Here is a 13,510-nt window from a genome sequence, read left to right as displayed (position 1 = left end):
CATAATGGGAAAAATGTCAGCCTCGAGTGGGTACTAGACGTTTCATCTGTGTTGTCTCACTTGTTCCGCAGAAAAATGCCATGCCGTTAGTTGGCTCAATAACCCTGATTTTACAAATGGAGTTTGTGAGCTTCTTGGGAACTGGGTGGGAAGAACTTAAAAGCGCCTCCCACCCCTTTCCTCTAAGAGTAACGCCAGGCTCAGTTTGTACCGGCACCTGATGCCGTGTCCACAATGCAAGTAAAAGAGAATTAAAGGTAGCGAATATGTATTTGCTGGTGGATTACAGAGTGCACTGTCAGAACAAAGTAATAAGATATAAAAGCTCTAATAGGATTAAAAAAGTCTTTTCTGTCCAGAATAAAATTAAGGACTTCAATGGCCTGACTGACACTTATTCATGAAATCCTATGTCACAGACCATAATAAAATATTACCTCTAAAGCTTAAGTACCTGTACAACCAGGAGACCATGAACAAGAAAACTGAACCCTAATCCTAATTCTTCCTCCAACCCAAGGCAAGTCAAATAAACTTCGTGGGTTTTAGTTTTCCTAGTTATAAAAGGAGGTTTTGGCCTAGGTGAGTTCTAAGAATCCTTAAAGGTTTAACTGGTTATGGTCTAGACTGCTTCATTTGAATATGAATCTTAGTAACCAGGAAAGTAATCTGACTTTATAAATGATACTATAAGGCACATTTTAAATCCTGAGAATGACTCAATACGTTCAACACTATAAATTTAACCTACAAACATTTTCATAAGACTCAAACGTCAGCGTTCCCCCAAAGTGCAGTTGTTTACCCAAAAAGTAACTTAACTTCATTCTGATCATATTCAGAGTTTGTTTTTAGATACATGAGCCTTAACTCTTTGCTCTCATTCTGTTTTCTTTACCCTTCTGCCTCTAAACTATAAATTGCACTGTATTATCTGATTTATAACGTTTAGTCTGTCATGTTCCAAAAAGATGTCTAGTTATCCTAAATTTACTCTTTCTTCTCTTACTAATAACATTTAAGGGAACCAGTACCATATATGTGTATTTTTTATCCTGCTGTTTATATTATAGGACACTTTTTTCTCTCTGTTAAAATCCTACAGGGGAAAATCATACAGACACCACAAAAAACCCTAGCCAGAGATAATCAATGCAGAGCAAAGGCTACACTTCAAAATTCAATAGGCAGTAGAAAAGAGAAAGCTATAGTCTATTAATAAATGAGAATTTTAAAACTACATTGTAATGGAAAATAATTAGCATAGGAATTAGAAAATTAGCCACATGGTAAAGTTTAAAATTTAAGATTTTTAAAGTCTTCATATATATTGTTAGGAAAAAAAAATCAATTTGATAGCATGCAGCTTTGCTTTGTTCTTTTCAATCCATCAGTATTTTAAAGGATACTTAGTACCAGAATAATGTGTGACTCTGCCACGAATTGGGCCTGGCTGCTTCCATGAATGTAGCTCTATAAAACAAGACAAAGAAGCAAAAATTACAATCTGGGGAAAAGCAGATTTTTTGGTAGATTTTTTTTTCTTTGTATTGTGTAGTTTTGTGCCTTGAAGATAAACAGTGGATAAATATACTAATTAAACTCCTATTTATAATTTTTGAATAAAATATTAGTTATTTTTGAATAAAATTAGTTAACTAGAAATAACAGCTAAAAATGGTTGATGTTACTGTAAACTGTAGAAAGCAACTTAACATCACAGTAAAACAATGTAACTTCTTAAAAGGTTTACCACAAATACATATACACAATGTAATGATTCTTCCAGAGTTACTGTAAAATGTGCTTAATATAGCGTAGGTTACAAATTAGAGCAACTAAGTTTAATGATTTTCCATCCTTTAAGTAAAAAAAATGACCTATCACTCTTATATCACTCTTTACCACATTATCAAAGTATTTAAAATAAGGAGATACTTTTATAAATGCATTCATTTTATTAGAGAATTTAAACTGGTTTTTTTTCAAAATATAATTAAAATTATTTTACCCCATTGAAAAATGTAGTTTTCTATGCCTAGTAAGACCTGTATTAGTTGCTATCAGTCGATTACAGAAATCTGACAAAAATCTTCATCCAGGACATTTTGCTTCTGAAAAACTGATTCTCATGGTATTTCTGCTTTAATGGAAAGAGCATTTAACTACAGGAGTGAGAAAGTTACTCTTTCTTGTCCTTCCCCCGGGCGTGTCACCCACGAGATCTCAGGTACTCAGTATCCCCTCGTCTGCAAAGGTAGGAACTGGATCAGGTGATTCCTGGGGTCTTTCTGAAGTGTGCACAGTCCTCTGTGTTTTGTCGTCGGCTGTCTTAGTGTTTTCATGTAAAGGCTGCTCTTGATACTCTGATCTAAATGGTCTTTATTTCCATCTCTAATTCTCGGCGATTCACAGTGCAGCTGCTTCATCCAAAGGTGTGTTTAGATCTATTTTTAAAGCACAGTTTCAAGCAAAAGTGGCTAAAAAAAATAGCCATTTCTGGTTTATTACAGCTTCTGAGGCATGCGATCACGTATGTTTCCTTTTTACTCTATTAAACATTACTAATGAATGACAACAGTGTAGCATGACAAATACTATAATTGCTTCAAGTCAGATTAGAAACTAAGACTCTGAGAACTAAGAAATGAAGGTTCTATCATTCTAATAACTGTTAACAGCATAGATAATAAATACAATCATACCAAGTGCTAATAACTGCCATTTATCAAGCACTCTGTGTGTGTGAGAGACACTTAAAAGTTTTACTTGCAATTGCTCATTTAATTCTGATAATCCTACAAGATAGGTATTTTCATTACAGCCATTTCATAGAGCAGGAAACTAAGGCTTGGGTGAAGGACCTTGCCTGAGTCTTCCATGTCTGGGGTATGTAAAATCTGAGATTTGAGAGTAGGCCTGCTGGACTTCAGATACTGAGCCCTTATTCACTGGGCTACCTTGTTACTTGCTGGCCGTTTGACTGGCTGCTTCCTATGTTAGCCCATCATATCTTAACCACCATATAAAGTAGTTATTCTCATGTCGTCTTCCAAATGAGGACACTGGGATTTCGAGAAATTAACTTAAGATCGCACAACAAGTAACTGGTGGAGTCTGGACTGTAACCCGGGGTTGAAGGCCTCCAGGGTCCATGCCTTTTCCAGCAGACAGTAACTTACCAAAAGGTAGGAAGGAAAATGAGTGAACAGCCATATAAAAGCTTAACTGGCAATCATACAATTAAATGTTGGCCATTACAGCAATTAAAGTAACATCTGTATGACTGACTGAAATATCTGAACATAGCACTACTGGATAATATGCCCAGATTTATATAACAACTGCAAGGCAGTCTGCCTGTATTAGAACCACACATTTAGAGGAGCAAAACTTGAGAGATTTTCTAGGTGAGTGGTTTCAGAACTTTTTAAGTGGAGCATCTTCTCTGGTCAGTGTCGTCAGCAGACGTCCACATTTCAGATCCGATGGTCGTATCTCGGTCTTACTCGACCTGATCGCTCTGAAGAACTGGCTGCATGTGCTCACTCTCTCCCTTTCCATCGTGTTTTCTTCACTTGGCTCTTCCTGCTTCACTGGCTCCCCTTCCTCAGGCCCCCTGGCTGTTCCTTCTCATCACCCGAACTCTAAATTCTCTTGTACCTCGGAGCTCTGTAGACTTGAGCCTCTTCTCTAATACTCAGCCTTCCCAGGTATTCTCACCCAACCCAATGAGTTTAATCATTTCTGTCCTGACAATTCCTGTATTTATATCTGCAGCCCAGTCCTTCAGACTTTGATATAAAATCTGAGGAATCTGTTTTTTATATGTAATAGAATCAATCATTTTTTTCACTATGTGACTCTAAATAAGGAAGATGCTATTTTAAAATATATAAGTTAGTAGGAATGCAGTAATGACACCCTAGACCCAGATCTCCTTTGTGTATTCAGGTACCCGGAATACTAAAACAAAATAATCTTCAATACTTCCTTTCCAGTTTCTTTCTGAGAATAGGAACCTCCAGGAAGAGACACTATCTTATTTGGTGTTAAATGTACCAGAAGTTCTTAAAGGCATTCTATGATCTTCCCACTGTATGATGCTCTAATCTTGCTTACGATGGAATCAATTAATTGAGTCTTTAGTGAAAACAAAGTGTGAGCAGGCAGGCTGGCTTCTGTGGGTAAACGGGAGGATCCTGGGTGACCACTGCTGCTGCACGGAAGAGCTGAAATCCCAAGGTGCTTCCTGCTGTGATGTTCGAGTAAAAGATTTCCCACTTCCTGATAGTTAGACATTTCCAGCCCTTTCCTTAGGGGTCCTTCCTGTATTCATCAACTACGTAAACGTGGCACTAGTTCTTGCTAGGCTGCTGCACCAAATGGCAGACGTGATTGCAGACCATGCAACGGCAAGGCCAAGTCCTTCTGGGTTTGACGGAAAGAAGGGATGTAGGTAGGTATTACCTACATCCAGGAGGCAGAGAATGCTGCTGTGTTTGACTTCCCCAGAGGCCACACAGACCTGGCGCTTGAAATTCCTACGTATGTCATTAGAAGTTTGACTTAATCGAAACTGAAAATTGAGTGTAACACACGTAAAACAGTTCTTTATGAAAATAGTAAATCTGATTTGCTTACTGAAGTGTTTTGTATGTCGGGAGTTTGCAGTAAGCCCGCTTGCTGACTGAAATGCTAGGGTGACTTTTAGCCCTAACTGAGCTAAACTTACTGCATGGCCGCTTATGGAGTGTGAAACCATTACTTGCCCTCACCGCACTCTCAAAACGGCTTCTGAGACTTTTTTCCTCACCCTATTTGAGGATCCAGAAGGTGGACCACTCAACCCAGGTCAGTGAGTCCCAAAATGTGTGTGCATAAATTCACCTGGGATATTGATGAAAAACAAATTCTCAGAATTCATATATGGAGATTCTAATAAAATAAGTCTGTGTGGTAGGACCAGGAATTTGCACTGTTCATGAGCTGAAAGCCATTTCTACGTGCCTGCATTTGCAAGAGGCTGTGTGGGGAGAGGGGATGTGTAATCCTGCAAACACTGTCACAAAGGCTGCTTAGTCAGAGAGAACATCTTCCTAGTAGAAATTTTTTTTTTTTTTTTTTTTACTATTAAAAGAATCGCTATATATTCAGAGAAAACATCACACTAGCATGAGGTGTTCTTGTTATAAACAAGACCTGCTCCTTTAAATGCAGGAGCAGAGAGCCCCAGGGACATGAGCCCAAGGAGTGCTGGGTGCTCCGTGAGCCCCAGCAACAGAAGGAACTGCACGATGCTTCTCGGGCAAGGGAGCAACAGATAACAGCCCAGCCTAGCTCTAAAAACTCTAATTTCAATCATCCTGTTCAATCTTCTGAGAGATTTTCTAGAATACTACCAGACACGTGGTGAAAATGAAGAGAGACAGAAACCACTGAAATGGAAGAACCAAACGGTGGGCTAGCGGCTGCTAACCAGGGGCGGTGCTTGGACAGCTGTGACCCCAGGCTGGGAAGAGGATGACGGGCCTTAGTCAAACCCTCCTCTACAGAAAGCTGGCAGCCCTGACAGCACAGCAGAGAAATCACTCTCCTCATGAGCTTTACCTGAATTACAGTGTCAATCAGACTGGGGGTTCCTGTACTGTAAGGCGGCGGGGGGCAGTAACAGCAGAACAACAGCAACAAATTCCAATCAATACTAAGGAAATCCTAACCAGAATACACTGAAATAGTTCACTGTAATTGCCTCTCCCTAGAAGGTCAGCCAATGAGAACACAGTGCAGGGCTGGGAGGCTCCCCGGAGACCATGAAACCACCCTGAGCCCCCTGCAAAGTGAGTCAGCTACTGGGGATAAACTATGTTTGGAGAAGCAGCTTTTATTTTCAGAACAAAACTGATGGAATGACTGATGAGGAAGAGAGAGCTGCTCTTATTCACTGTGCTTCGTTGAGAGGTAAAAATAGGACCACATGGTGAGACTAAGTCTCTTCCAAGTGTGCGGCAGTAACTTACCAGGTCCTGTGATTCAACTTCTGAGTAATTTTAGTAATTACTATTTTCTTGACAACAGCACATTTCTAGACCTAGCATAGATTTCGTTTTATTCACCAATAAAAGAAAACTTGAAATACATAGTGTAAATTACTCTGATAGAATTTTTTTGGTAACTAAAGTAGTAAGTTCAAAATGAAGTTATTTGTTATACATTTTAAAATCCAACTGAGTAGCTTCTGATACGAGATACACTGAGTAAGTAAATCTAAAATGCAAAAGTTCTGGTAGCTCTGTCATATCAGGTATATATGAAAAGTATAATAAAAAGTGTGTGGGTTTTTTCTCTTTATCCTTGGGAAAAAGTCAACCATCAAGAAAGATTATTATTCTGTCATCATTATAAATGCTATCCAAAATGCAAGAACCAAAAAACCAAGTGAGGTAGCTTAAAATGTACATTATTCTGTGTTAAAAATAAAACCACTCCTTTCACATCACTAAATATTTTGCAGCTCTAATTGGTATGAGAAATGCATTAGGAGCAGAATGTCTCTTTTGCCCTCTTCTACCTTTGCAAAGAAACTGAATGATTTCTCCCAGGAAACCCAGAAATTTGTCTTCCTAGTCCAGATAAGTTTTTGTTTTCATGGGGCTATTAGGTGATAAAGATTATCATGCAAAGTCTATAAAGTGCGTTTAAACAAAAAGTAAGCAAGGTCTGCTGTCTTCTGAAGCATAGTCTCTTACATTTTTCCTTTTTGTGTGTGTGTGTGTATCTGTGAGATGAACGTTCGTATCTCGACTCTCAATGCTCACATGAGAATTCTTTGATAATCCTACGTATGTACATTCACGTGGATGACAAGGACCCTGGGTGGCTAGGAAACTGTCCCTTAACCACGTGGGGCACACCCGTGAGCTCGTCCTCCGCACGCACTTTGGACTTGGTATTCTTTCACGTCACCGCCTGACTGCAGCACGAGCAAACTATCGCTGAGTTTCTGGGTCCCCTTTCGTCACGCTGGACTGTCTGCTGTGAAAGCTTGTCTAGTCTGGTTCTTCAGACAGCTTTGCTGACATCCTTGAAACTTCCCTTCTGTTGTCTTAAGAATGACACTTTCTCTAAAGTTCACCTAATGCCAATTGCTTTAGAAGTCCAGTGTCATCCATCTTCTCCACAAGTCCAGGATCACTGCATTCTGATGAGCAAGTCAGGGAAATCACTGCCTTTAAATCTCTGACATCAGAGACTTCATCTTGACATCTGGTATGAAATATCGCACAAAGGTACGATAAATGAAACCTGTCCAAGAAGCGGAAGTGACGCTGATGAGGATTCCGGTATCAGACCCGTGTAACACTGCTGACAGCTCCATGGCTTTGCAGGCCTTGAGAATGGGTTTAACAGTGATGAATGTCACTGGCTGAACCTGCTGACTTACCACGTGAGGCATCAAATTCTTGGTGTAATTTTCTATTTGCTAAGCTTAGTATTTGAAGGCTTCAAATTAATAGCATTCATCTTTAATCAGTATACTATCAATGTGAATCCAGGTATATGAGAAGTGTTTTGTATACAGAGGCTAACAGACAACTTCTGTTGCTGCCGTAAAAACCTCACAGCACCAAACACAGCAGTCGTCTGCGGCAGAAGGGCCTCGCTGATGGTGGGGCGCTCTGGCTCCGATCCAGGCTGCTGGCCGTGTGGGACTGCGTGTGTCACCCAGCCAACCAGTGGCTCAGGCTCCTTATCCGTAGAGCAAGGTGGTTATGATCATTTAAAGCTTTCAGAAAAGTAAGACATGCAGTAAGCCTGCATTAAGTGTTGGCTGCTGTTGTTACATCTGTTTATTCCACCAGTGTCTAACAAGTGACAGGTACATTTCTAGGCACTTGAGATAAGAGTGAACAGAGCAAACACCCCCGGCCTCATGGGGCTGACTGTCGAGGGTTTGTGTGTGCCTGTGTGTGCTGGGGGTGGGGAGCCAGAGCCAGAGACCAAAAAAAAAAAGAATGTAAAAATATAATACATATATGTAAATATAAAATAAAATGAATTGTACACTGAGGACAGTAGTTAGCCATACTGGTTTGGGGGGAAGCACATACCAGGCAGAGGGAAGAATGGCCCGTGCAAAGGCCCTAAGGTGGAAGCGTGTGCAAGGAGCAGAAAGGTCAGCGTATTGGTGAGGACTCAGATTTTACCGAGTCACATGGGAAGCCTTAATAGGAAGGTTTTGAGCAGAAAATTAGCCTGATCTATGCTGAGAAGAGACTACAATGAAGCAGGGGTAGAAGCAAAGAGACAAGAGGGAGTTACTACAGTAATCCTGACAGCAGATGCTGGTAGTTTAAAGCAGGCTGATGACAGGTGATAACAAGTGATTTGATACTGGATTTATTCTGAAAGAAGAACAATAGCATTTCTTGTTTCCTGTGTGTTCTTGTGCAAAAGGAGACCACAGCTTTATAACTGACAGAATGTGTAGTAAAAATTTAAAGTTCAAATTCATAGTAAATATATATTCTAGTATTTATACTAATAGAAACATAAAACATTTACATTCAATTGGGGATACATGAATTTTAAACAAAATCTTAACATTCATTTATATAGTTGGGTTTATTACAGAGGTCGCTAAAAATGGTAACATGTGCTTTTAATTGGTAAGGACTCTGTAATAATAGAAGAGATAAATTACATTATTTGTCCATCAAGTTCTATTTTCTTTTTACATCTTTTTCCTTTGGATGATTCATATTTTAAAATTCAACAGGTCTTTTGTATTGAAAGACCCACTTCTCAGCCAGTTCTAGATTGTCACATCTTATGGAGTAACTACTAATTGGATATATCTCCTAGAATATTCTATTTGAATCTCCTAATATTCTAAAACCAAAATATTTTCAAACGTCAGCATTCTTAGCATAAAGTAACTTATCTTTGCCAGAACAGACGTCATGCTTCTGTCAATAATGCAACCATTCTTCTCATGAGCTAAGTTTCAACTTTGACATTTCTGCCTGCATCAATCTTAAAGCCAGTGAACACTCCCGATTCTCTATTTGCTGCTTTTCTATTACCCTGACACAACCGAGTCTGTCTGAATGCTTATCCTATCATGCTTGGATTACGGGCTCTCTAAACTTTACTCTCCAATCCTTCACTTCTAGCTAAATCTTCCAAAATTACCACTTTCATCAATCCATTGCTCACAACCCTTTGAAAATTTAAAATTGCTTTGGGACCAAAGCCCTTGGCAATATAAGCCAAATACCTTTGTATGAATCAATCAGTCCAACAAGTATCTACTCAGTACTTAAGCTAAGAGTTCAAAAACAGATAAAGCATGGTGTTTTTGCTCAAAAAGAAACAGTAATACATGCATTAAGAGATCTCTAATCACAGAGGCAAAATAAACTGAGGGTGCTGTGCTTAACACTCTGGAATTAGTAGACCAAGATTTGAGTCTGTGCTTGAGTTGACTCCTTTGTAACTGGAGATAACACATCCTTCTTATTGCGAACTGCTACCAGATTAAACAGATCAGAAGTTAATAGAATTAGCTACCAAATTACATGGAATTTAGTAAGACCTCTCTAATTGGGCTATTTATATAGTTATGTGTTCAGTGAATTCGAGAGAAACATAAAAGTTGAAGTTACTGTAGGCTGAAAAAGGCTCCAAAGATGGGTTAACTGTAAACAGGGTATTTCTACGTAGGATATGTTGAGATAAACTAGGAATCCTGGGAGAGGATTTTAAACAGGTAGAATGTGACAAGGAAGTTAATAGAGGATGGAAAGCAAAACTGTTTATCCTCCTGGGAAGGGGTTTGGAGGTAGACATGACTGGGGTGCCAGATTAAGTACAATTTTTCTCATATTATTTCTATTAAAAAATTACATTTCAGTTTTCATTTCCACCTCTATATGGGTTCTTAAGGCTGTTTCTTTTGTTTGTTTGTTCTTCCTTCCGCAGCTCATACCAAGGAATGATCTTTATTCTTACTGGTTTACCAAAACAGCTTGATTCAAGGCCAACTCAAATTCTACCTCTTTTACTAAAACTTTGCCAGATAATTTTGCCTCAGGGTGGTTAATACTGAAGGCTCTTAAACTATTATAATACTTACTGTCTGTACCATTTAATCTGCATCTTAGTCACATATGGACTTAAAATGTTAGTATTCTGGACTTAAACTCACATGAATAGTGTTATCTGTCTGAGGGAAAAGGATATATTACTTATAGAATAGAGAACATTCCCATTATTTTAAAAAAGAGAACAGGCTTAATTACTTCAACATATTTCAAAGTAATTTAAATGTAAAATATACTGAAACCCTAAAATGAAAAGTAAAATGATTGTAGAAATCTGTACAGTGTAATTCAGGAATTTTTTAAAAATCTAGAACATCTGTTAGTAATTCTGTATCTTTTAACTTCTCAAATGAAGCTAGCAGGAACTTTCATATATAAATCTTAGAGAAAAAGTGATGATTTAAATAGCTATGTAGAATGAATATTAAATTAATAAAATCAGTTTTACTCTTTTTAAATTTAGACTGCGCTCATTAAATAAAAAGTTTTTTTAAGTAAGCATTTTTTTGCTGATAAAATTTTTAACAAGTGAATATTGATATTTGGTGGTTATTAGTAGGTACTATAAACATACAATTTTTTTAAATTGAAGTATAGTCAGTTACAATGTGTCAGTTTCTGGTGTACAGCACAATGTCCCAGTCATGCATATACATACATATATTCGTTTTCATATTCTTTTTCATTAAAGGTTATTACAAGATATTGAACACAGTTCCCTGTGCTATACAGAAGAAACTTTTTTCTTTTTTAATCTATTTTTATATATTGTGGCTAACATTTGTAAATCTCAAACTCCTAAATTTATCCCTTCCCACTGGCTTTCCCCAGTAACCGTAAGATTGTTTACTATGTCTGTGAGTCTGTTTCTGTTTTGTAGATGAGTTCATAGTGTCCTTTTTTCTTTCTTTTTAGGTTCCACATATGAGTGATATTTTATGGTATTTTTCTTTCTCTTTCTGGCTTACTTCACTTAGAATGACATCTCTAGGTCCATCCATGTTGCTGCAAATGGAATTGTTTTATTTTTATGGTTGAATAGTATTCCATTGTACCAGAATACCACAATTTCTTTATCTAGCCATCTGTCGATGGACATTTAGGCTGCTTCTGACTTGGCTGTTGTATACAGTGCTGCTGTGCACACTGGGGTCCATGTATCTTTTTGAATTACACTTCCCTCTGAATATATGCCCAGGAGTGGGATTGCTGGATCAGCTGATAAGTCTATTTTTAGTTTTTCTGAGGAATCTTCATACTGTTTTCCATGATGGCTATACAAAACTACATTCCCACCAGCAGCGTAGGAGGGTTTCCTTTTTTCCACACCCTCTCTAGCATTTACCGTTTGTGGACTTTTTAAAAGATGGCCATTCTGACTCATATGAGGTGATACCTCACTGTAGTTTTGATTCGCATTTCTCCGATAATTAGTGATATTGAGCATTTTTTCCATGTGCCTATTGGCCATTTGTATGTCTTCATTGGAGAACTGCTTGTTTAGGTCTTCTACCCATTTGTAGACTGGGTTGTTTGTATTTTTGTTACTGAGTTATATGAGCTATTTGTATGTTCTGGAAATTAAGCCTTTGTCAGCTGCATCATTTGCAAATATTTTCTCCCATTTCGTAGGTTGTCATTTTGTTTTGCTTATGGTTTCCTTTGCTATGCAAACACTTGTAAGTTTAATTAGGCCCTATTTGTTTATTTTTGCTCTTATTTCTATTGCCTGGGTAGACTACCCTAGGAGAACATTGGTAAGATTTTTGTCAGAGAATGTTTTGCCTGTATTTTCTCCTAGGAGAGTTATTGTGTCTTGTCTTATATTTAAGTCGTTAAACCATTTTGAGTTTATTTTTGTGTATGGAATGAGGGAGTGTTCTAACTTCATGGCTTTACATGCTGCTATCCAGTTTTTCTAGCACCACTTGCTGAAGAGACTGTCTTTTCTCCACTGTATATTCTTGCCTCCTTTGTCAAAGATTAATTGACTATAGGTCTGTGGGTTCATTTCTGGGCTCTCTATTCTGTTCCATTGATTCATATGTCTGTTTTTCTACCAATACCATGCTGTCTTGATTACTGTAGCTCTGTAGTATTGCCTGAAGTTTGGGAGAGTTATTCCTCCAGCTTTGTTCTTTTTTTTCAATACTGCTTTGGCAATTCTGGGTCTTTGTGATTCCACATACGTTTTAGGATTGTTTGTTCTAGTTCTGTGAAAAATGTCCTGGATAATTTTATAGGGATCACATTAAATCTGTAGATTGCCTTGGACAGTATGGCCATTTTAACAGTATTGTTTCTTCCAATCCAAAAGCATGGGCTATCTTTCAATTTCTTTAAGTCATCTTTAATTTCCTTAATCAGTGTTTTGTAGTTCCCCATGTATAGGTCTTCCACCTCCTTGGTCAGATTTATTCCTAAGTATTTTATTGTTTTGGATGCGATTTTAAAAGGGATTGTTTCTTTACTTTCTTTTCCTGCTAATTCATTGTTAGTGTAAAGAAATGCAACTGATTTTTGTAAGTTAACCTTGTATCCTGCTACCTTGCCGAATTCTTTTATCAGGTCTAGTAGTTTCTGTGTGGAGCTTTTAGGGTTTTCTATGTATAGTATCATGTTCTGTCTGCATATAGTGACAGTTCTACCTCTTCTCTTCCAATTTGGATCCCTTTTATTTCTTTTTCTTGCCTGATTGCTGTGGTTAGGACTTCCAAGACTATGTTGAATACAAGTGGTGAGGGGGGCATCCTTGTCTTATTCCAGATTTTAGTGGGAAGGCTTTCAGTTTTTAACTGTTGAGTACTATGCTGGCTGTAGGTTATGTCATAGATAGCTTTTATTATGTTAATATATGTTCTCTATATACCCACTTTGGTAAAGAGTTTTTATCATAAATGGGTGTTGAAATTTATCAAGTGCTTTTTCTGCATCTATTCAGATGATCATGTGATTTTTGTTTGTTTTCCTTGTTGATGTGGTGTATCACATTGACTGATTTGCATATGTTGAACCATCCTTGTCTCCCTGGGATAAATCCAACTTGATCATGGTATATGATCTTTCTTATGTGCTGTTGGATTCTGTTTGCTAATATCTTGTTGAGCATTTTTGCATCTATGTTCATCAGTGATATTGGCCTATAATTTTTTTTTGGTGGTGTCTTTGTCTGATTCTGGTATCTGGTGGCTTCATAGACTTAGTTTGGGAGTTTGCCCTCCTTTTCAATCTTTTGGAAGAGTTTGAGAAGGACTGGTATGAGTTCTTTGTACGTTTGGTAGAATTCCCCAGTGAACCCATCTGATCCTGGACTTTTGTTCGTAGGGAGGTTTTTTTTATTGCTAATTCTATTTTGTTTCTAGTGATTGGTCTGTTTAAGTGATCTATTTCTTTTTGATTCATTC

At 37.8% G+C, this 13,510-nt stretch overlaps 1 protein-coding gene and 1 long non-coding RNA gene across 3 annotated transcripts in view; one reads left to right on the top strand and one right to left on the bottom strand.

Moving 5' to 3' along the window:
* Positions 1-13,510, bottom strand: part of TUSC3 (tumor suppressor candidate 3) — a 140,003-nt gene that overhangs the window by 25,763 nt on the left and 100,730 nt on the right. For both annotated transcript variants that reach the window (XM_032468679.1, XM_032468680.1), the window contains exon 7: positions 1,410-1,473. In XM_032468679.1, the coding sequence (XP_032324570.1) occupies positions 1,410-1,473 (64 nt within the window). The remainder of the gene's footprint in view (positions 1-1,409; positions 1,474-13,510) is intronic.
* The window catches only part of LOC116660066, a 98,624-nt gene that overhangs the window by 51,451 nt on the left and 33,663 nt on the right, over positions 1-13,510 (top strand). The gene's annotated exons all lie outside the window — the stretch shown is intronic.

Source organism: Camelus ferus, chromosome 26 (genome assembly GCF_009834535.1).
Source record: "Camelus ferus isolate YT-003-E chromosome 26, BCGSAC_Cfer_1.0, whole genome shotgun sequence".
NCBI lineage: Eukaryota > Metazoa > Chordata > Mammalia > Artiodactyla > Camelidae > Camelus > Camelus ferus.
The sequence above is the reverse complement of the archived record's forward strand: the minus strand, read 5'-3'. Positions and strand labels throughout refer to the sequence as shown.